The sequence below is a fragment of the Coffea arabica genome, chromosome 2e (genome assembly GCF_036785885.1).
Source record: "Coffea arabica cultivar ET-39 chromosome 2e, Coffea Arabica ET-39 HiFi, whole genome shotgun sequence".
NCBI classification, from domain to species: Eukaryota; Viridiplantae; Streptophyta; class Magnoliopsida; order Gentianales; family Rubiaceae; genus Coffea; species Coffea arabica.
Genome location: NC_092313.1, coordinates 23,857,985 through 23,883,171, shown reverse-complemented (window position 1 = coordinate 23,883,171; position 25,187 = coordinate 23,857,985). Strand labels below are relative to the sequence as shown.

The 25,187-nt window shown below is 35.4% G+C and overlaps 2 protein-coding genes across 2 annotated transcripts; one reads left to right on the top strand and one right to left on the bottom strand.

The window, feature by feature from the left end:
• The first annotated feature begins 571 nt into the window (after positions 1-571).
• LOC113732052 (acyl carrier protein 1, mitochondrial-like) lies at positions 572-3,610 on the top strand. Its single transcript, XM_027257655.2, has 2 exons — positions 572-869; positions 3,282-3,610. Exons 1-2 carry the CDS (start codon positions 672-674, stop codon positions 3,456-3,458), a joined length of 375 nt encoding a protein of 124 aa, XP_027113456.1. The 5' UTR covers positions 572-671; the 3' UTR covers positions 3,459-3,610.
• Positions 3,611-21,274: 17,664 nt separating this feature from the next.
• Positions 21,275-22,092, bottom strand: LOC113732051 (putative invertase inhibitor). Its single transcript, XM_027257654.2, has one exon. The coding sequence runs from the start codon at positions 22,000-22,002 to the stop codon at positions 21,445-21,447; it is 558 nt and encodes a 185-aa protein (XP_027113455.1). The 5' UTR covers positions 22,003-22,092; the 3' UTR covers positions 21,275-21,444.
• Positions 22,093-25,187: the final 3,095 nt, after the last annotated feature.

Genomic DNA, 25,187 nt, shown 5'->3' with positions numbered 1-25,187 from the left:
TTGCATGAACTCACCATTAAGCTGGGATGATTTTCTAGAGTACGTAGTTGTCCTTTTAATTACCTAGCGATTTAACAGTTCGATTTTATTAAACTAGCTAGGTTTTATAGTTTAAATTGAAATCACTAACAGATGTGACCTTACAAAGGTTCAACGAATGGACGGGTCTAGTCTCAAAATTGAAGTCACTGGACTCGATTTTCTTTAATGTGTATTGGCACTTTTAATTACATGTATTGAGTCTCAAATTTCATACATTCTTCTCCCCTAATATATATTTTTTTGGGTTTCCCTTCAAAACGTTCTCTTCAAATACTTATTCCAGTCTTTTATTCCTTCGAGTCGTTATATTTCTTCCATTCAGCCTTGTATTTGAGAGATGTGACATTAAACATAAAAAAGAAGAACCAAAAAAGAAAAAAAAAAAAACACAGTTTGTGGATCAGTAAAAAAAAAAAAAAGGAATAAAACTTGTGTGGGTACAAAGTAAAAATATTATCTCGAAAATGTAGTAAGATGCAATAAAATTTCTTCATAGCCTGAAATTCCCAATTGGTCCTCGGCTCCCCATCACCCTCGCCTGAGCTCAAAATTCCCCGCAGTCAGCAACGAGAGTCCACAGTGTCGTCAGTGAGTGAGAGAAAAGCAGAGGAAGAAAAACACTTCCAGAAATGGCATCATCGGCATTGAGATCCAGCATTCTTCGTCACATCAGAATCCCAGTTTCCCAAACCCTAACCCTAAATGGATCTACTAAACTCGGGTCCGTCCGATTTATGTCGTCGCACGACGATCACCTCGACAAGGAAGAAGTCATTGCTAGAGTCCTCGACGTTGTCAAGAGCTTCCCAAAAGTTGACCCTGCCAAGGTCTTTGTCCTCTCGTTTCTTCTTCAATTTCCATCTTCCTTTGATGCTTTTAAGTTTCTCCTGAATTAGTGGTAACAGGCATAAAACGTGCAATGATTTATTTTATTGGCTATTAAGATGTTCCGGGTTTGACTTTGTTTAATCTAGTAACTGTTTTGTAAACATCTGTTTGTGGTGGTTGACAAATTTAAGGGATTTAATTTTGCCCAAAAAAAAAAACTTCTTTTTTTCATTGTTTATGGGTATCTGGGAGCTGGAATAGGATAGAGGAAGGTGGGTTTGGGAGATGTATACTTCTCATTCGTAGATAGCTATTTGCAGGTGTTGAATTGTTCTGGAATGTATACAGTTTATGACTACATATGGGCCTTATCAGGTTTAGTCTATGCAAGAATTTCTGTTATTTGAGTGGTGCTTCGTACGACGGCTTGAGAATGGCGAAAAAGTTTGTCGAAGCAATTAATTGTGAAGTTTGAAGTTTTTACATATAGCAAGTTCAGAAACTAGGTATTGAGGTGTTCTTTGTTAATGAAATGAAACAAGGACAGGCCGGTACAGACTCAGACACCGAGCTGGTTGCTCCTTTGGATAGATTTGCAGTAGTATAATAAGTTAGAAATTTCAACTTGGGATAATGAGTGTAGTATTGTGGGCTTTGAATTGGGATTCTTGAAACTTTGATTTTGAGCTGCTTTATCATTAATTGAAGTACAATCTTAACTATCATCTTCAGAAAAAATTTCTCTTCAATAGAATCTTCACGTGGTTTGATCCGCATTTGCTTGCTGCTAAATAGCGTGTCGTCAAAATCTGTATTGGGATAACATTTTGGCCTATACTCTTGGAGCTAATTTTTTGAAGATGTTTATTGAAATATCAGAAAAAAAAGGCTCCTACTTTAGCGATAATTGTAGAAAATCTGAATCAAGCATGGGCAGGGACTTGTAGCATTGGGAAAGCGAGTTTTGATATGCACTTGCACTGACAGTTGTTAGCGATATATTTTGGGTTTTTCTTCCCCTGCTACTTCGATTTGTGCTGAAATGACACTACAGGAATGTAACCCTCCCCCTCAGGTGGGCACCTAAGTAATGGCATTTAGATTAACCAGGTGTACATGAGTAGAAAGTTGCTGAACTTGAGGCTTCTTTAAGAAAGAGCAGTAGGCTCCCTGAAAGGGCTTGGGAGGTAGGAGTTTCGTGGTTCTTGGTTATGATATTTTTCTATGAGCAGCCTCTACTTGTCAACTTTAGTGCATTGGGTGTGATTTGATGCAAGCTTATCCTTGCTGTTTATGCTGGGTTGCTTTTCCTGGTGAGAGTATCATACTCTAGCATGGGACTGCCTGTTGTTATTGTTGGGGATGTACTTCCTGTCTAATCCTTGGTGCTGCTAGTTGCTTTATACTGCAACTATGAAACATCATTCCATCAGGTTTTTTATTATGAAGCGATCTGTTGTCTTTTATATTAAGAGTCAATTCAAAAGAATATCTATCAGCAACGTATTTGGATATGGGAGAACAAACAAAATTATCAGACTGCTGGTTTCTTTTTCTTCTTAATCTGTATGGTAAGCTGGTCATATGGCAACTTTTTGTGCTTGAGATGATGACATGGTAAGCTGGTCATAAGGTAGTGTGCTACCTTCTTGCTGGAAAGACGAGCATGTAATATTCAGATATATTGGGGCTTTTCTTTGTCTTAACACTGACATTTGTTTTGCTGATGTCCTTCACTTTAGTTCATCTACCACTATCTGTCGATCCTCTTGTATCTATCATTGAAAAGTATTGTTAAAACCTTCATAATTGGCTTAATTGTTCTTGTAACCAGTGTACATTCTGGGCTCCAATGAAGAAAGTTGTTTTCCTTGAAGCCCTCTAAACTAGTTTTAAGACACCGGCACTCTATCAACTAAATGCTTTTGGGCAGTACAATTTGACGTAATTATAATGCATGATAGATGTACAGAACTCTTCTTCTTCATCAAAAGAAATGTCTATTTCAGTATTTGTAACGTCAATTGTGTGAAGTTTGATGTTTGTTGAGGAAATTGATTTTGCGCTGGCAAGAAGACAGGTCCTCTCAATAATAGGCTTCAATATAAAAGAATAAAGGAAACCAGTTTTCTGTTGGATCTAGAATGATGAATTGAAATTATGGCATATCTCATGCTGTTTCTTAAATTCATTGGAATAAGGAGCTGTTAATGTCAGATTTATGCATGTTGCTTGGAAAGTACACAGTCAATCTGTTGCAGGACCTTACATTATTGTCTCCATTCCTACGATTATCCATCAATTGTGTTTCCTGACAGCATATCATTTTATTTTGATTAGACAACAAAGGATTAGTTGAATGGAAATCGAAATAGTTGCTGACTTCTGCTTCTTGTGCTGCACCTGTACAGGTGACTCCTGATGTTCATTTTCAGAAAGATTTGGGATTAGATAGTTTAGACACTGTGGAGATCGTGATGGCACTGGAGGAAGAATTTAAGCTTGAGATCCCGGACAAGGAAGCCGATAAGATTGATTCCTGCCATCTTGCAATCGAATATGTCTATAACCACCCAATGGCTGGTTAAATTTTGCTACTTTCTTTTTGTTTTTGTCATTTTCTTTGAGAAGATGATGTTACATATTGCCCTCTCTTGGTTTGACTGGTTGGAATGTTGTAGAATTCTGTCACAGAACCGGTGGGGAATAAAGCAACTCTGATCAAACATAATTTCTTTTACAGGTTTGGGACTCCAACGTTTATTTTGAAACCAGATCGACCGGTCGAATCGCAAACCGGTCATGCGTTCGGTCCGATTTAATGAATAATTCAAAGATTCAATTGAATTGGTTAAATTCAATTAAGAACCGTTTGAACTAGTAAAAATGGGGAGGTTTAACCAGTTTTTATTAATTTTTTATTTTCTAAAACAAATTTTTTGGTTTTTTCAAAATTTTTAATACAAAAATAAATAAAAGTTATTAAACCTTTGAATCGGTTGAATTGTAAATTAGAAAGTTTTTTTGGATCAACTTTTCGGTTCGAGTTTAAAGACATTGTTTAATTGGATCCACTCTTCAAGTCTAGAATGAGATGTGCCAGAGGCAACTTGTCAAATCTTAATGAATTTTGCAGTTGTCTTAGTACATTAATATGTTAGAAAAACTCCCAACGATTTAATTGGCACTATTCCTTCTAAGGGTAGGTACGAATTCATGCTTTTACTTTTGGAAAATGATTTTTTTTACTAATTGTAAAAGGCTTCGAAGCAATAGATAGCACAATTTTTCTCCCAACCAAGAAATGTATATATGTTAAGTGCCCACCGCTAAAAATAGATTTTCATTACCAGTTTTATTTAACGATTTTCATTACCAGCTTTATTAGATGAATCAATTAGAATGGTAAGTTCCAATGCAATTCCAGCAAGCAAAGCATGTTAATATCGCATACTTCTATCCTCATCTTCATCATCTTGACGTGTTCTACAAGTGGTTTCTGTCAAACTGATTGAGGACACATATCTGCATTATGATAATTTTTCCAAAAAGTTCTGCTTTCTCTCTTTTATTTTCTCATTTCTTACTTCTATTCCTTTTTTTTCCATTAAAGCTTTTAATTATTTTTCAATTTGAATGAAATATTTCTAAACCATCATCATCAATCTCTATTGTCATCTATTGTTTTCCTAGACGATTGAAAAATCCCGAAGTTCTGAGACTAACACTCCATAATGCCCACGTCACAAAATTAAAAGACTAGGCCTCCACTCCTCTCTTGCTTTCTGACATTTTCTTACGAAAGTAAGAATTTTTAGCAAATAAACCTAACTCCCCACAGTAACTCCAAAAGCCGGTAACTCCACTCCTCTCTTGCTTGAAAGGCTCTAGTCTCTACCAGCGGCAGTGTTCAGTACCTAAAACTAAGACGACTTCAGTGGGGTTTTGTTTGGCTGAGGTTGACCAGTATCCCTTTCGAATCAGAGCATGCGTTACCGTTGAAACTTTCCTAGAACTAAAGATACTACACTACTGTCTTCCAAGAACTTTATCAAATAGATCGTGGTGTGCTCCGGACAACCATTCTGCATCACTAAAGCTGGCTGTCAACGTTTAACCGATTTCCTCGTATTAATTTCGCCAAGTTTCGCAACTATGAATAAGTTCCTATAAACCACTGAGCTTTGGCTTAGTGGCACCGAAAAGGGATTAAGATTCTGTTTGATAATTCAATTCAGCACTTAAATTTAATAGATTCAGATGTTAACACATTCAAATCGTTTGATAATAAAAATTTGAACATATGAATTAATTAATTGTTACTGAATTTTCTAGGCAAAATTTGCTCCCAAAATTAAGTGATAAACTATTCACTTATCACTGAATATGATATACACTTAAACGTATTAGATTCAATACTTAACAATTAATAACATAATGAAATCAGATTTCAGCAGATTTCAGATTTCAGTTTTATCAAACACACCCTAAGTTAGGGTTCGAACTCCACCTGTAGTGAAAAATAATCCAAAACAGGTGTCAGAGCACACCTTTGGTCTAGTCAAGTTTGTATACCTGTTAGTCCTTTATACAGCTACAGCCTCTTTAGGCTACTTTTTCCTACAGAATAGGATAGATTAGATTATACAAATGTTATCGTTGTTGGAAAAAAAGAATAGCTTCCTATAGCCGGATAAAATGAAGGGTAAATTATAAACAACCCTCCAATAGTTTGGTTTATTGTCATATGATTCTCCTAACGTTTCAAAATGCCCACTTCATCCATTTATGATTTCATGTAAAGTGAAACTTGACATAAAATAACCTATGTAATATCATTGGTTAAAATACCAGTAGTATCCCTATCTAAATGCTAAATTAAACGACAATTTAAACACCTAGTATAAAACTATAGGGGAATTGCGTGGATAAATGCAAAAATCACAAGGGGGTAAAGTGAATATTTATACAAAGTAAATATTTATGTAAATCATAGGAGGATTAAGTAGATATTATGATTTTATCACACACAGCTTTTTGCGACTAACGACATTAGTGAGGAACATTTAGGACTCCAGAATCAAATGAATTTGGATGTTAAGATTTCACTACTATGAGAGAGTACAATTAATTGACAAACTGTTTTTGCTATTTCGTGATAACTTTTTTGCCACCTCACTCAACAATACAAACATGCAATCATGTCATCTTATGCTTAGACAAAAGGTGCTTAGACATTACAGCAAAAATAAAATAGTACATTTTCATTATTTTGCATCATTATTTATCTCCTTAGTTTTGCCAACAATGTTAATGATTGTGACCATATAAATTAATGGTAATGCACTGAAAGTGGTAAAAAAAAGTTAAGAAATTGTAATTAGAACAAAATTGTACATTGTTATTAGTTTTCACCATCTTTTATCTCATTAATTTTGCAAATGTAATGATTTGATTTAAATGAGACACACTTGAGAATAAAGAGTACAAAGTGTTCAAAATTGAAGTTTGTAAAATTGAAGTTTAGGGTACAAAGTAAAAAAATGATATAAATTGAAGTGTGCAAAGTGAAGTTAGTCCAATTAATGGAGGTGCATCATTCTTTTTTAATTTATCTTACCTTCATGATCTATTTCATTTAAGTGAAATGATGTAAATATCCTTCATATTTCTAGAAAATCTCCTTTTGGTCCTTCACATACAGAATGGAGTAAATGGTCTCTCACGTATTCAGAGCATGCTAAGTTGTTTTCAAATCACATTTCTGACCATTTTTTAGATTTAAAAGTGCACACTTTAACCCACATGCAAATAAATGTAGAAGCAAAATGAGAACAATGGTAAGAAAACTTACATGAGCTTTCACACAACATGTGAGTTGAGCGTGGACTTTATAATCAAAAAGTGGCCGGAAATGGAATTTAGGACCAAAATTGTACACTTTGAATGTGTAAGAGACCATCTGGCTCCATTTCATATGTGAGAAATAAAAAAACAGACTTTTCAGAAATATGAGGGACCATTTAGGTCATTTTTCCTTTCATTTATTTATGGGTAAACAACAAAAAAATCCCCTGTGGTTAAGCAATCATACATAAAAGCCCCTTGTGGTTTCATATCATACCAGTCGATACCCCGTGATTTGAATTAACCTGAAAAGTGGACGGAAATCGTCAAATATTCGGTGTGTGTCTTAAACGAACTGCAAAGGCGCGTGCATATGCGAAAAATAGATTTCCACCACAAACTTTCACCTGATATGCCTATTTTACCCTTCACTCTTTAGTAATAAGAGACCAGCTTCTAAGTCTTCCGAGTCTTCATGTTCGGCCAAAATTGAAGATTGAAGGAAGCATTCGAAGCCTGTGCAAGTAATCAATCAAGCAGAGCTTGCAGGCTAGCAAAGGAATTGCAGGAAACAAAGCCTTAAGGTAAAAATGTGAACTATATCTGTATATATTCGGTCTTCAAATTCTGAAGGAAAAGTGCAGAAAGTACCCCAAGATGTCTTCCTCAAGCTCTCGACCAACAAGCGGGGGAAATGGAGGCAGAGGTCTTCGATACCAGTACAAAGTATGTAATTGTCGAAGGAAGGCAAAGCTAAAGATTGTTGAGTCGGAAAAGCCATCGAAATGATTGTTATACTTTGTATGTGAAAAAGATGAATGTGGGTTCTTTTCATGGTGTAACCCAATTTACAGAGACGAGCCAGATCGAGATGCACCTGTTCCCGTAGTGAGCCAACCTGTTCAAGAAAATGCGTATTTGGGTGGCGTGCTCTCGAAACTGGAAAATTTGGACAATGAAATGAAAAATTTGAAATTACTAGTTGGAGGTTGTGTTATGGTATCTATCTTTTCTATTTTACTGTTGTTGATGTCTACCAGATAAGATAATGGTAGGCTGTTGTTGATGATGTAGTTCTTCATCTATCAAATTGCTAGTTGGTAGGCTGCTGGTGATGTATGGAGTTTTGTTGCAGTGAAATTGAACAAAATTGGTAATCGACATCTTGGAGTTTTGTTTTGGTAATCTGCATTTTGAAAACACCAAAAAATGAACGAAATAAGCTAGCTGGAGTTTTGTTTGCGCATTAGTAGTCTTAGCTCAACTAGCTGCATTTCAGCAGGTAGTCTTAGCTCAACTAGTTGTGGAGTTTTGTTTGGTGTCTGCCCCAACCGAATAATGGTCAGATTTGTTCTGGTGTTTCCACTACGGGTAAGAAATATACCTGCTGAAAATTGGACAACAATCGATACAGAAGACAAACAAAAGAAGATTGGACAGCAAGTGATATAGAAAACAAACAAAAGAAGACAAAATTGAATCTAGTTGCCAGTTGCCATTCCGCATAACATTCATCTCAACTTGCCAAGAACATAGATTCAGAACTGTTTCCAGAACAAAGAGTGTAACTACAAAATCTGTTTCCAGAATATTCAGTAACTACAAAATTTGGTTACCATTTCAGGGAACCAAAATCTAGTACCCAAGAACTTCATTCAGTCACCACAAAAATAGTAAATACATAAGCTAAGTGTATGCAGAACATAGATTCCATCACTGTTTCCAGAGTCATTCAGTAACTACAAAATCAGCTTGCTATTTCACACAACCAAAATCTAGTACTCAAGAACTTCATCCTGTCACCACAAAAATAGTAAATACATAAGTTAAGTGTATGCAGAACATAGATTCCATCACTGTTTCTAGAGTCATTCAGTAACTACAAAATCTGGTTGCCATTTCACACAACCAAAATCTGGTACCCAAGAACTTCATCCAGTCACCACAAAAATAGTAAATACATAAGCTAACTGTATGCAGATCAGTAGACATTACATTTTCATCGACAACCACTGATTGTACATTCCAGATAGTTGCAGACATCATTGCAACTACATGTAATATTCCAAAATGAAGGTCTAACTACAGCTAGACAACTATTAGGCAGGTAATTAAGGCTGGATAGCTTTTGATCTATTTGGCCTTAACTTGCGCAAGACATCAGTAATAGTTGGAGCTGTGGTTGTGGTTGCTGTTGCAGTGGTGGCATCAGCACTGTTACCCCCACTCATATTCGTACCATGCACATGCTGCAATTACATATATAAAGAGAACTTAGATGTATATCAGAACTCCGTTTGTTTTTATGAAACTCATTAAATCAATGTAAAAATTTGGTTGAGTGTACACCTTCCTAGCCTGTTTGCTAGTCATTGTGGTACTTCGTGCAGCAGTCACTCCTTTACTAGTTGACTGTGGTTGAGTGGACGACTCAGCAATTGGTTCAGCTGCGCTTTCAGGTGCTTATAAGAATGATATTTAACATTATTAATACATACAGATGCTATACAAATGACATTTAAGTGTACAAAGAAAATTACCTTATAAAATTTGAAATTAGGGTGAATGGGATTCTTGGACGTCTGTGAGTTATGCCTTGACTAAAAACATCTCTTGCAATATACCACAAGCCCCTTTCTAGTTGATACTTGACCCTTCTTAGGCTCATCTTGTGCTCTCCGGCGTAATTTTTTTGGTCTACCAGGCATTCTCCTAACCGCAGGGGGGTTTATGAACTCTTCTTCAGCTATTATCCAGTAAATATCACTTGAAACAGGTGTGATAGTATATGCATATGTTTTCAGATATTCTGCTCTAGTGTAGCAAGCATGCACATAATTTTTAATAGGTAATCTACACACTCTTATCGCCGCACATGCATGGGCACAAAGATAACCTGTTAATTGAAAATATCCACAGGTACATGTCCACTCACGCAAGTCTACTACCACACATTTTCTCATACCACAGTCGACCTCATACTTGTGACCACCGTCCCAGGTCGCAACAAATGTCCTACTCAACCTGTGATTCTTGTCGATCTTTTCTGCTATATTAGGACAGATCTCTCCTTGAAACTTTTGCATTCCAGATCTCTTTGTTTGAATTCTCTGCATCAATCTCCTCCTTATCCATTCAAGCATCCCAATGATAGGTAACTCTCTTGCTTCTAATATATAGTTGTTGAATGACTCATTTAGGTTGTTTACTAGAATGTCACATTTACTATAACCTGTAAAATGTGATCTACTCTAAAGAGCTAGTGGAATTCTGCTCAACCATTCAGCAGCTTCTTTGTTTGCCTTTTCTAGTTCAATCATTGCCATTTTCCATTCCCTTTCATTGCCAGCACTTGCAGCAGCCCAAAACAAGTATTTCATTTCCTTTCCTTTGAACTTTTGGTTAAAATTCTGGTACATATGCCTCAAGCAAAATATATGCTCTGAATTTGGAAACAGTTCATTCACAGCATGCACAAGCCCTTTCTGTCTATCTGAGATAAAGGTCCAAGAAATGTTATTTCTTCCTATGCCCAAATCAGCCATTAGCAACTCCAAAAATCATTTCCAAGAGTCATACCGTTCTACCTCTACCACTGCAAATGCTATTGGCACCATGTTGTCATTGCCATCTCTGCCAAGTGCTGATAATAATTGTCCACCAAATGCTGTCTTAAGGAAACAGCCATCTAGACCAATTATTGGTCTACAACCATCAAGAAAACCCTTCTTGCAGGCATATAAGTAATAATATAACCTTTGAAATGTACCCCTTGAACCATCAGGAGGCTTGTCAATCTGCATTTTTACAGTACTTCCAGCATTTGTGTCTCGGACTGTGGCTGCATAACTCCAGAGTTTTTTATACTGCTCCATGTCCATGTCTAGCATCATATCCTTTGCCTTACATTTAGCTCTACCAACCTTAGCAATTGACACATTGATCATTAAATCTCTTCTGATGTCATTCTTCAACCCCATCAAATCAACTTTTGGATTATCCCTGATATTCTCTTGATATTTGTTGCTCAGATATGAGGCTGTTGCATGCTTATTTTGATATTCTCAAGCACACACATGCTCACCTTTCAGTGACTTTATTTGGAAGGTCGATTCATTTTGAATTGGTGTTGCCCGAATCCTCCAACTACAACCTTTTGCACAGATGGCAATAATTTTTTTGGAGTAGTTTTTCACCCAAGTAACTTCATAACCCTCTCTTACTAGCCATTCACACAACACAGATCTAAACACTCTAAAATTAGTAAACTTCTGCCCCACTTTCAACTCAAAGTGTGGCTTCCCAAACTCAACTTCAGGATTGAAGTCAAGGCAGTCATCTTCTTCTCCACTACCAGATCCAAATATGTCCAACAAATCTTCATCTGGAACCACAGGTTCTTGCCAATCCTCTTCAGTCACCTTAGTATTTCCTACCCTTTCATCTTCTTCTCTCAAATCTAATTCTCTAAATGTTGCAGAAGATTTTTTGATGTTTGCAGCTTCATCTTCTGATGGCCCTTGAGATGAAACAGGTCATTTTTCAATGCTTACATCTTCAACATCTGATGGCCTTTGAGATGAAACAGGGGGGGTCAATTTGCCGAATCACATCTGGCCCTCTAGATTGTAAAGTTTGTTGGCCCTTTTCTTTCTCACAGAACCCCTTTTAGGAGAACTTTTTTCATCTGTCTTTCCACCAAATGAGAATACATGCACTGGCAATTATTTTATGTCTCCATCTGCCCCTGCCCCACCTTTTTTGTTATAGTTGTTGTGTCCAGCAGTATTTTTCTTGGGGCTAAAGATGTCTTCATCTTCTATTGTTTCCAACCCATCTTTTAATCATTCTGGCTCTTCATCATCTTCACATGCACCTGTCCCCGTAGTGTTAGTGACCCCACCATCTTCATGTCCACAGGTTGTATCAGGGCCTTCATTTTTTATTCCATTACTGACCCCACCATCTTCTGGCTCCTTTTCAAATGGCTCATCCCCACTACAAGCATAAATTAGCCTTTCCGTTGGCAAGTTCCAATAGCACTGCTTCATTAAGTTAATATCATTATTGTCCCTAGTTGGGTGTAGACCACCTTCTAAATCAACATCTGGGACACAAAACCAAAACGTTACTTTATTTGCTCATTCATCTACTTTTTTAAACATTCTGCACAGGCTCACTATCGATAACTGATCTTCAATTCTGTCTTTGAAAATAGCCATGTGGGTTCCTGTGTAGTGGAGCCTTGGTTTTTCTCTAAATCTCCCACCAAAATACATGTGTACGTCAACTTTGTCCTCAGATTTCTCCTCTGTGATACCATGACAAGCAATAAAGTTTTCAGAGTCTTTCACAAGTACACAAAAAACTAACATAATACAATCAGAACAAATAATTGGGGACCACATTGGACCACAACATGTGTCGATATAAGCGATATTAAAATAATGACAGATTACAGAAACTGGCATGCTTGACTAGTCATGGCATTTAACAGTAGTAATTGATCAATAGAAGTAATACTGCACTTTGATAGTATAACTTCAAGCCAAAAAGACGGACTGTCAGACTCAACAATTGAGTCTGACCAAAAACAAGGGATGGCCAGATTAGGACCTGAAACATGTAGCCTTATCATCCCAAACAATTGAGGCATTGGAACCAAAGCTGCTAAACGCGTTTTTGGAGGGACCTCTTCTATAAAACTGTCTCTTTTTAAGCTTTCAAAAATTATCAAAACTTTACCAATTTGAAAGGGCGCTTAAACTATCTATCTATGCAGCTAGGTTTGCTGGCCATACGTAAAAAACCTTCATCTTCATTAACAACATTCGTAAATACGTCAAAAAATCTATCTTTGTTAAATAATGGCCTCCCAATTTAATCTGAAATCAGTAAATAACAATTTTTCTTGTACAACATACCCCAAAACCCGAATCGAAATAGATGAGAGATGATATACTAACCCATTTTTCTTTGATTTTTTACTGCAAATCTTCACTTCCTCGTATTCTCCGTCGATCTTGATATTTGATTGAAATAACAATCGAAAATTTTGCTAAAAATTGGGTAGAAAAGGGGCTGCTCTATCTCTCTTTAGGGTTTTCTATTTCTTTCTCTCTCTCTTCGTTGGTTTCGATAAAATGAAAGTGCAAAATTACTTCTGCAATTTTCGCTTATATCAAAAGGGTATTTTCGTCTATTCACTCAGCTCCGTCTGTTTTGACGATTTTCGTCCATTTTTCAGGTTAATTCAAACCACGGGGTATCGACTGGTATGATATGAAACCACATGGGGCTTTTATGTATGATTGCTTAACCACAGGGGGTTTTTTGTTATTTACCCTTTATTTACCTGAACAAGAACATGGTGCCACTTATTTACTTAAAAGTTTTCGTCACTTTTGGTAACTCATGCGACTAATGCCAAACAGCACTTTTATTGGTCGAGAACCATGGAATGTTAACATATTCTACAGCATTGCTACTTTCAACATAAAATTTTCCTATTCTCCCTTGGTAAAGTAGGCAGAGAGATGAAAGGTGGAGTGAGTGAAGCAAATGGCGTGCGGCACTGCTGAAAGCCATTATAATGCACGGTTCAACACTTGCTTTTGACCAGGAAAGTTAGTTGATTCAATTCAACTAACTTGCTTCATTCAATTCAAATCTCAAATCACAAAGCTAATGTGACAAAAAATGTTTGTTGAATTGGCATGTTAAGTAGATTGAAAGACAACCTACAGAAAAATCAATTAGTCATTGCATTCTCAATTATCTGTCATCTATTTTTTTAAGGGTAAATTACTTATAATTCACCTGTAATTTTATATAATGCCAGATGACCCTTATAAAGTTTTAAAATAACCATATAACCATCATATGATTTTATGTAAAGTGAAAAATGGACGGAATGCACAATCAGTTTCGGCATTTATATCAAACGTGCTCTAAAAGTGCGTGTGATAAAATCTTAATCTCCATATAATCTCCTTATATTTTGTATAAATATCTACTTAGTTCTTGTGATTTTTATATTTATCCACGTAATCCCTCCACGCTTTTATACAAGGTAGTTAAGCCGTTGATTGATTTAGCATTTAAGTAAAGACACTATTAATATTTCAATTAACGATGTTATACAAGCTATTTTTCATCAAATTTCCACTTTACATAAAACTATAGAGAGTGAATTAGGCTTTTTGAAACATTAGAGGGGTCATATGGCAATAGATCGATGAAATCACGGGTGGTTTATATGTAATTTATCCATTTTTCAATTGTGGCTATAGTAAGGTGACTTCTTCAGAAAGAGTGACTTTGATACCATTGGTTACGCTTTAGTTAACATACATTTTTGAACTAAAAAAGATTACATCGTTTTTGGATCGTTGCTTTTGTTTTATTAGCAAAGGATTGTGAAATAGAACAAATGAAAAGTCGCCTGGACCATATGGTAGAAGTTAACGACAGAGGTGATGTACGTCTATTGTTCTTATTTGTGAAGAAAACTAAGGTTGAAAAATTAATGCAGGTTTTTGTATAGAAGTGGTTATTCAGCATCTTTCATACTTCAATTGTGGAATATTTTGCATTTTGTCCAATGCAATTATTGCTTTCAAATATTGGGATCTTTATTGTAAAGTTTAATATATTTTTAATAAATAACTAATTCGGTAACCAAGGAATGGCTCTCAACTTTTTGATGCCCATAATTAAGATCACCTTATGGAACAAAACGACACGATTTGACGAGAACACTCGGTTGATGATTGCTTAGGCTTCAGAAAGTAGTAACCGTAAAGCTTGTCTTTTTCAAAACCCTTCAAATATACCCATATATCTCTAGACTTTAGATGTAGGTTCTACCAAACCTAGTTCAAGCTTTCCTGCTAAGTTTACCTGTGAATTACCACCACTAAATTTTTCTAGAACTCCCTATTTTTGGTGCAGAAATGAAGGCGTACATGAAAGATTAAGTAGAAGTCACTCCTCAGTTGGACTTCGTTTCATTGACTTATGATATGATTATAAGGTGGTGCCTACCTTCTTGCTAAAATAGACGAGCATGCAAGATTCAGATATATTAATGGGCGCTTTTCTTTGTCCTAACACTGATTTTCTTTTTTTTGGGTCCTCACTTAGGTTCATCCATCACATCCTCTTGTATCTATTACTGGAAAATATTGTTGAAACCTTCATATTCTGCCTAATTGTTCTTTTAACTAGTGTACATTCTGGGCTAAAATAAACAAAAAGTTGTTTTCCTTGGAAGGGCTTTTCTCTGAACTAATTTTAAGATACTTGCACTCTATCAATTTGACGGAATTATACTGTACAATAGATGTACGAAACTCTTGTTCTTCGTCAAAAGAAATGTCTGCTGCTGCTTCCTCGGCTGGCAATTCATCTATTTAACGTTAACCATATGAAGCTTGATGTTTGTTGAGGAAAGAGAATTTGCACTGGCAATAAGGCAGGTCCTCTCAATCATAAAGAACTTTCATCCTGTTGGATCTAGAATGATTTGAGTAGAAAATTATGGCACATCTCATGCTGTTGTAACTTTATTGGACAATGAACCGTTAATGGCAGACTTGTGCATGTTGCTTGGAAAATACACAATGAAATCGTTACACAGCCTTACAACATTGTCTCCACTCCTACCAATTGCCATCAATTGCATCTCCTGAGAGCAAATCATGTTCATTTTGGTTAGACAACAAAGTATTAGTTGAATGGAGATCGAAATAGTTGCTGACTTCCGCTTCTTGTGCTACATCTGTACAGGTCATGACTCCTGATGTTCATTTTTCAGAAAGATTTGGGCTCAGATAGTTTAGACGCTGTGGAGACCGTGATGGCCCTGGAACTGGAAGAGGAGTACTTTAAGCTTGAGATCCCGGACAACTGGACAAGGACAAGGAAGCCGATAAGATTTTGGTTCCTGCCCTCTTGCGGTTGAATATGTCTATAACCCACCCAATGGCTGGTTAAATTTTGCTAACGTTTGTTTTGTTTTTGTCATTTTCTTTGAAAAGATGATGTTAGCCCTTTTCTTGGTTTTGACTGGTCGGAATGTTGTAGAAATTCTGTCACACAGAACAGGTGGGAAATAAAGCTAACTTTTTTCTAATCAAACAATTCTTGAGAGATTTGTGACTTCAATGGATAATTGGATCTACTTACGAAGTCTAGAGTCAGATCATTGCGTTGCTGTTTTGTCCTCTGGTTTGCTAATGTTCGCTTGTCTTGTGGGTTGGATATAGGACTGTGGCTTGAGGACGAGTTCGAGTTGATCAAGTCGAACTTGAGTTCAAAAATACTAAACTCGCAAACTCGATTATATACATATATATATATATATATATATATATATATATATATATATATATATATATATATATATTATTTTTTATTTTAATAGTAAAATTACATATATATCCATAATATTTTATTATTTATTAGGAAACATTAATATTTTATTTATTTTTAAATATAAAATAATTATTTTTAAAAAATTTTTGAGCTCAAACTCGAGTTCGAATTCGAATTTCATAAAATTAAGTTGAGAGTTGGATCGATTAGGTCAAAGGTCGACTCGACTCGACTCGTTTGCACTCATAGTTGGGTAAATTTGGGTGTCGTGTCATCTGTTACTAAATCCTCAGCCATGCTACTTGTAATTAGGACCTTATGTTAGGATAAGGTCCGGGTAATTATGAAAAAGTTAATTTGATAATCCATAAAAGTGATAACGAAGACTATAATAAAATGAGAAAAAAAATAATAAAAGATAATGACACAAGGATTTACGTCTTAATTAGACCGCAACGGATCTTCTGTCTCATATTCTGTATCACTCTCTGTTCCGTTTTTTATTATATTGCTATTTCTCCTACATAAATATCATGTTTTAGTTCTTTTTTATTTTCTTAAGATCCAATAACTATTAATTTTGTGTAGGAGACTATAAAACGGGACAGAGAGTGACACAGAGTATGAGACAGAAGATCTGTTGCGTAATTAGACTTACCGTTCACGGGAGGAGACAAGGAAAATCCACCATTATAATGAAGAAGAATGCAAAACTTGCGACAAAATTCCTATAACCCCAAGCCAAAAAAGAGACAAAACAAGAGAGTACTCGTTATGACACAAAAGGAAAGATTTCCCACATGAGCTCTCTTTTTTTTTTGCTAGCAACGATCTATTGTATAACCTACTCTATCCTAATTTAGGGAGGGGGAGTCTAAAGAGACTTTGTGTTAGGGGTTAGTGGGTATATAGACCTAACTAGACCAAAAGAGTGCTATGACATTACCCTTAGATTTTTTTACTGCAGGTGAGGTTGGAACCCTCACCTACAGCCCAAGGAGGGACTTAAATCCTTCTCTGGTGGCCACTAAGCTAAGCTCAGTGGTTTCCCACATGAGCTCTCGTCTCATGGAGCTGCGATGGTGCCCCAATATACCTCAAAGTAAGAAAGAGACTGAACAAGAAATCTCAGTGCAAGAAAGGGAGAGGATTCCCTAAATGAGTTTATGCCTCCGGTGGTAGGAGTGCCACACCAAATGCCTTCCCAAATCCCTCATTTATAGGGGAAAATTTTCAATATGAAACCACCATTTGAATTGAACATGAGTTGTTGGATTCAAAACAATTACAGAGCTATATATGTCATAATAGGACGGTAAATGGTTAAAAAGAAGAAAATGTCCATATAGCCCACAATGTTTGACAGCACCATAAATGATTTCACAAGGATGCCAAAGACATATTTCAACACCTTAGGACCTTGATTAGCGGGGTATCTCCATAGAGGTTTTGAACTTGAGGTGCATATGTGATATATGCTTAAAACGTTCCATTCTTAAAAGAATAGGGGCCCTAATGTATATAATGTCTTTGAAGAGGCTCCTTGTCAAAATTTGCTGAATTTAGTAGTAGTATTAGTACGTCATTATCTCTGAGGAACTCCAGTTTTTTCATGGGTACTATGCCTTCTTCTAGTAGAAAATTTGATAACTTTTTGCTTTTGGAAAATGAATTTTTTAAAGGCCTCGAAACTATGGGCAGGACAAGTTTTCTCACAACCAAGAAATATGTTGAGTGCCTATGGTTGAAAATAGATAAATGTCACTAGCTTTATTAAATAAGTCAATTCGAAGGGAAGGCTCCAGTTCAATTCCAGCAAACACATTATCATATACTTGTAAACTGAAGTTGCACTGCGTTATGGTCATTTTATCCCAAAAGTTCTGCTTTGTCTCTTTTTACTTTATCATTTCTGACCTCTGTTGCTTTTCTTTCCCCTTAAAAGCCTTGCTTTCTTGATTTGAATTTGATTCTAAGAATCAATCCAAAAAAATATCTTCCTGGTCGTGGACTGTCGAATTCGGAAGTTATCATCAATGTTACCCCATAATGCCTCCCATCACAAAATTAAAAAGATAAGGCCTCCATTCCTCTCTTTGGTTGAACGTCTCTATCAGCTCCCACCTTCAGTACCTGAAATTAAGACAACTTTATTGGCGATTAAATTCACTTGACTGTGAACCAATAATATCCCTCTTGAATCAGAGCATGTGTGGTGTTAGAGTTGAAACTTTGGTAGAACTACAGAGGCTATCTTGTAAGAACTTTATCACACTGATCGTGACCTGCTTCATACAACTATTCTGCATCATAATGGCTGTCGAAGGTTGAACCAATTTATTTAATCATATTTTTCTTTGATTGTATGCCCTTTTTTTTTTCAAAAATTTTTTACATTTTTCATAAACATATATTTTCAATTACCTTTTTATGTCGCATACATGAAATTGTTATAGTACATTTTTTTTTCTACAAAAACACCAGAAAATAGCAATATAAAGGCTCTTAGTTTCGGACAAGATTAACAACTATGAATAGCCATCAATAGCCGGCTACAAGTTAATAAAGATATATCTCTTGCACTTGTAACTATTATACCAGCCAGTTTCAAAGAGAAATTTTGTTTCTTTTGGGATTTTACTCTTTATTTTTGCCCTTAAACCCAAGTTTCTTTGGTGGAAGCATTTTTTGTTTGTCACTTGATTTTTGTTTTAGCTATGAGGAGGACGGGGTATCTAAGAAAATTGTTTGGAGTTTTAGAATTTGAGCTCAGTGTAAATATGACTTGCAGAAGAAAGCGTGCATATATACTTCACGAGCCTACTCACCCATTTTTGTACGGATGCCACATCCACATCAAAGTCTAAATGGCTATTGTTGTCTACAGAATTTCATGGTTTTTGGTTTTTACAGCATGACTAGGGAACTTTCTTGGATTTAGTAAATTAGAAGCATGATATCAATAAAGACTTAAATTGATCATTGCTTGCCCTTGTCCAGATTGATCATTGCTTATACATGTTTTATATTTCTCAACGGGACTTCCATCATCTGACGAGTAAATTTCCAAAATTTTGTTGAAAATTTCAGTTGGCGTTTAAACACAGGCTAGCAGCTATATTATGTCCACTTTCTGCTGTTCGAGTCCCGTACAGCTAGTAAGATCCAGAAGTTCAAGAGGATTATTATTATAGATGAATTAATAGCTATTTTCTGCAAGCTCTTTTTTCTAATCCATAACTTTTGGGAGGGAAAGAATCGAGGACCCTTGACTTTGGTAGCTAGACAAAATCTAGTAGGCCTTGTTCTTGGTTACTTTACATTTTACAAAATCTGATTATAGAAACTGATTATCAGAATCATTAAAAACTATTCTTTAGATAATTATAAATTTTAGCTTTTTGATCATTAAAGAAATCTATAATTAGAACATGAAAACAATAAATAACATCACAAAAACTGATTATTCAAAATTAGAATTTATAATCAATTAAAATAATTAACCGAGAGCAAACCTGTGCTCACCAACATGATAGAATTGTAAGAAACAAAAGAGATTATAAAGATTAGAGAATCAAACAAAGTTGATGTTATTATGAGAATAAAACGATATTGACGAGGTATAATTAATAGCAATAGAGAACCAAACGAATTTGGGCGTTGAGATTTCAATGGTTTGAGGAGTATACAATTAACAAAGTCTCTTCAGTATTGCGTTACAATACTTTTGCCACTTTTCATGCGACAATTATGCATGCAGGGAACATAATTTTTGGTTTAGGAGTTGATCGTTTTTTGGGTCAATCCATATCAAAATAATGGGGGATCCGTCATTCTTTTTTTAATCTCTATGTTACATTCATGATTTATTTCATTCATTTGCACGAACGAAGAATATAGTGCAGAGTATTTACCCAACAGTCTTTTAATCACTTTTGGTAGCTGATGGTGCTAATGCAAAATAGCACTTTTACTGGTCGGGAACCATGGAATATTACTAGCTGTAACATATTCTACAACACTGATTATGCCAACACGGAATTTTCCTATTATCCCTTGGTAAAGTAGGCAGAGATAAAAGGTGGAGTGACTGAAGCAATGGTCTAGCTAGCAGGGCCGAAAGTCATTGTAATGCATTGTTTTTTGACGAGGAAAGACGAGGGATACAAGAGTCCGGGGTCCTCATTCTGTATCAGAAAGTGAGTTGATTCTCGAACAACAGACAAAAGATGGCTTTGATGAGTCTCCTCCATTCATCTCAAAGTCACAAGCTAACTAATTGGACAGAAAATGTTTGTTGAAGTGGCGTTTTAAGTTGATGGAGAGACAAGCTACAGAAAAATCAATTAATTATTGCATTCTCAATTATCTGGTTAATTATTTTTTTTTCGTAATGTTTACTATGGTTAAGGTGACTTCTTCAGAGAGAGTGACTCTAATACCATTGGTTATGCATTACAGTCTTTACTTTGAATTTCTTTAACTAAAAAAGATTGCATCATAGTTGGATCATTAGTGCTTTTGTTTTGTTAATTAGCAAAAGATTGTGAACTATAACAAATGAAAAGTCTCATGGGCTAGCTGCCTGTGTTGTTCTTATTTGTCAAGAAAACTAAGGTTGAATTTGTATAGAAGTGCTTATTCAGCATGTTTCATACTTCAATTATTTGTAGGAATATTTTGCATTTTGTCCTATGCAATTATTGCTGTTAAATATAGGGATCTTTATTGTAATGTTTAATATTCTTAATAAATAAATAATTATGTGATCAAGGAATGGCTTTCAACTTTTTGATGCCCATAATTGAAGATTATCTTATGGAACTAAATGACATGATTTGACAAGATGACTAGGTTGCTGACTGCTTAGGCTTCACAAAGTAGTAACTGAAAAGCTTGTTTTTTCAAGAACCTTCATATATACCCATATGTCTCTAGACCATATATCGATATAGATGCTACCAAACCTATTTCATGCTTTCCTGCTAAGTTTACCTGTGAATTACCACAACTGATTTTTTTTTTTTCTCTAAAAATCTCAACTTTGGTGTAGAAATTAAGCCTTATATGGAAGATTAAGTAGAAGTCACTCCTTAATTAGATCATTAACTTTAGTGTGATGCTTCTTCTTGATTTCCTGAAAACATTATTTCTGATTATCATGACGTAGACAAAAAACTTTGGAGCATGAAACAAGCATCTTGGATTTGAAATAGAATAAAACTAATAACATGATTCAGAAATAAGATCCCAAAGAAGAAAATGAAGATGTCAAAAAAAAAAGGGAATAACAAGAAAGAAACCCTGATAACTGGTAATATTACGCAGTAGTTCAATATTCCAGGAAGGTTAGTCTGACCGTGTCTGAAGAATACGCATGACATTAAGTGCTATTGCAGACAACTCGAAGGTGTTGTTATTTCTCTTTGTTAATGGTGAAACTACACCTTTTCTCTCATTGAAACCATCTTCACAAGTTGTTGCTGCATCCATAATCGAACTTATCTCGATATTAGCATCGGCGAATCTTTTAGTATTGTAAGCTTTCATGGCCTGCTTCATAGTGTCTATTGCATCTGAATAAAGCTCGAAGCAATCATTCAAGCACTGCCGGACATAAGGATCCAGCTTCTTGCCCTTGAGCAATTGTCTGATCATGCACCTTGTATCAGTAACGTTGTACCGGATCAGCCTGAAGGAAATCGTCCCCAGGCCGCGAAGAGCAGCACAGTGGCTAGCTGGTGCAGCTTGGAGAGAAGTTGTGCAGAAATTGAAGTTGATGTTTGGATCATCTTTGGCAAATGTTCTGCAACTTTCCCTGATCAGATTCTCTTGGCTGGTGGATCCATGGATGAAACACAAGAGGAATAAAGTGATCAAGAGGGCAGAGGAGATGGAAGGCCTCATTTTTCTTGTTTAATATGGCATGTTTTTCCTGTTTTCACTTGCTCTGTTAATGAGGTGGTGATGATTTATAGCTGTCAAGGAGTGGGTTTGGTTTGGTAAGTACATTTGGAACAAATTCTTGAACAAAATTTGAAGGAAGGGATGGTTTGAAATAACTGTCTTGACTTTGGGTCCCAAGCCCTAAGCCGTGTTGCTTTATCAATTATCCATTTGTGTAGTGTTACAATCTAGGACTGTTAATGTGTCACTTTATATTGGTCGTGTGTCACATTTCTCGTTTCACACATAGTTCTGTCTTTTTGGTCAAGAAAAGTGGAAAGCATGTCTAGATTAGATTATTGTGGGCTTGACCTTTGTCGGGGTTTCTATCCCACGTCGGCTTTGGGGGTTGGGAATTTGGGTAGTTAAGTCCTTGGGAGGCTCCAAAAGATACCGGCTTTTGGAGTTCTCCTGGAATTAGATTTATTTGTCAAAATTTTCGTTTCTCGAAAAAATGTCTAGATTAGATTATTGTCTAAATTCTATCTTAGTAGTATAAGCCAATGAAAGGTAGTAAATTTTTGGGAGGGGCTCTTGAAGGCTAGTGTACAAGACAGAAATTGATGAATGAAGGGAATTGAAGTTATATATATCCAGTTTCTTTATTTATTTATTTATTTTTTTGCCTTTCTTGTTTTGATAAAACACATCATAGTTACATATCCAGCTTCATGTCTACAATCAAATGAAATTGTTTTTGCTTGTTACTGGCAGCAGTTATAATGGAAGTCAAAACTCTATATGTCCTTTAATTGAGCAAGGGAAATGTTAATCGCACTCTCACTATTTACTTTATCATACAGTCTAATAAATAAAAATTGTACGATAAAAATGACAGTAAAAGAACAATTAACTAACAAAAAGAGGAATGCAATTAACATTCCTATTAAGCAAAATAGATGATAATTCCCTTTCGTGATCCCATGCACTTCTAAGGACTCCATGACTGATTTTCTATCCTTCCTCTATTTGTATGACATCAAGAGAAATTTATAAAAAGTTCAAACTTGGGTAATTATTAGTAAGGGCAAATTTGATATGTGCTGGGGAATATTGGAAATTTTCATTACATGAAATGGTAGGAATTAATGGTTCAAGTCAATTTGCATGTTTTTTTTTTATAATGATTTTAGACTGCTTATATGGTCCTTAATTGAACCTCTAATCAAATCGCTAGCCAGTAGTCATTAGAATAACATCTGTAAGAAGAAAAAGAAAAGAAGAATAAGCATGAATTTAAAGAAACTTGAACTTTATTTAAAGAAATGGAGAGATAAGTCAGCTACTGTTCTAAAAGAGTTAAAGACAGCTAACTACTCTTTATGCCTCCACCCAAGAACTGCCAGACAAATGTCCAAACTTGTAATAGGAGCTAACAAAGAGTTGATCATCATTACAAAAGAGCCACGAACTCATTACTTTTACGCATATTCCATATATGCTGGCTTAAATTTGCCAGCATCAAGCAACTTTTACTGTAATGAACCAGAACGCAGGAGCCTAATCCAATGACAAGGTTTTTCTTTTTTTAATTTGTACTGAGAAAATAGAAGACGCGTCTCTTTTTGAAAGGCTGGTGATATTTGTTTGGATATAGGATTGACAATTTGTTGGAATATAACCCACAGGAAAACAACATATAAATTTCACTCAATGAATTAATTAGGCAATGAAGGATAAAGAATAAAAAATGATGAGCAACAGCCCTATGTATAACGAGGCAAAGCAACGAAACATAGTGCAGACTAACTCAACGTATATATAGGGCACTAAGTCTCCATATTGCTCAAGGATTTCATCCGCACCATCTAATGAATCAGAGATCACTTTGGAATTGGACAACCACTCTAGTTAGATTGGAACTCAACTAACCAAACGTAGACTTGGGCTATACTAATTCCAATCAACTACAATTAAGAAATTAACAAATAATAATCTTGATTTAACTCCTATAACTTTTTTTTGTTTGTTAATCGGCAACATCTACGTTACTTCTATTCCTACCCTAATTTATCTAGAGAAAAGCCCAAGTTTGTTTGAGGAATTAAAATCTCAAGAATTTGACGTAGATAGGGGGAGAGATTGATTGAATGATATGAGAGAATAGAGTGTAAGTGAGAGATCTCCGATTTGAGACCCCACTTATACTATAAAACAGCAAAAAGAATGGGACTTAGGTGGACAAATGGTGTTTGGATAACAAATTATCTCAAATAATATTTCGCTTGCATCATAAACACATTTCCCAATTCACCTTTTTATATTGCCAACCGCCTTTTTATCTCACATACATCAAATCACAAAAAGTGTTACAGTAATTATTCCAAATAATATTTCAAATAATACTCTATAATCCCATAATAATACTCTTCAATTTCTTTTGGCACTCAGTTCGAGCATAATAATCCACGTATGACTGCATTAAACATTCCTTTTGGCACTCAGATCGAGCGTAATAATCCATGTACGATTGCATTAAACATTAAATTAAGGATTAACTTTTTACGCACCAACAACGTATTAATTTTTTTCACAATAGCAGCTACTGATGCATGTCACATGTGTATGATTTAAATTTCAAATTTAAATTCACATTATATGGTATATGATTTAAATATGCTAGTATACAATGATAGTATATAAAAAAACTTACTCTTAAAAGGATAATTAATCAGTAATAAACAACTACATTATGTATTAAAATTATAAGACGTTATGACTATCCATGGCTATACTTCCTTAAATGTAGGTCTTTAGTTCAATTCTCAAACTATAAATTTGTTTTTCGTTTTCTTGTATAAGTAACAGAGCCTCACTTCGTCCAAAAATAAAAAAAGGAAAAAATCCTAGCCCGCTGATATAAGCATCTTTATGAGAATGAAATAGAGGAAGTCATTTTTGAGGTTAGTTATTAGGCATCTAAGGAAAGACAGAAACGCATTGACAAGCTTTGCCCATCCTTTTGAAAAAAAAGCCATCAAAGAGTATTCTTTATGAACGTCATGGATCAAGGAAAATGTGAATAAAATGATACTGCTGAATGTAATTTACAACCAAAGATCATGAAATCCATGTTGATCAAACTGCCCAAAAGTATTACCAACTATAACATTTTCGAACACTTGAATTTCTCCATGTATTATTTA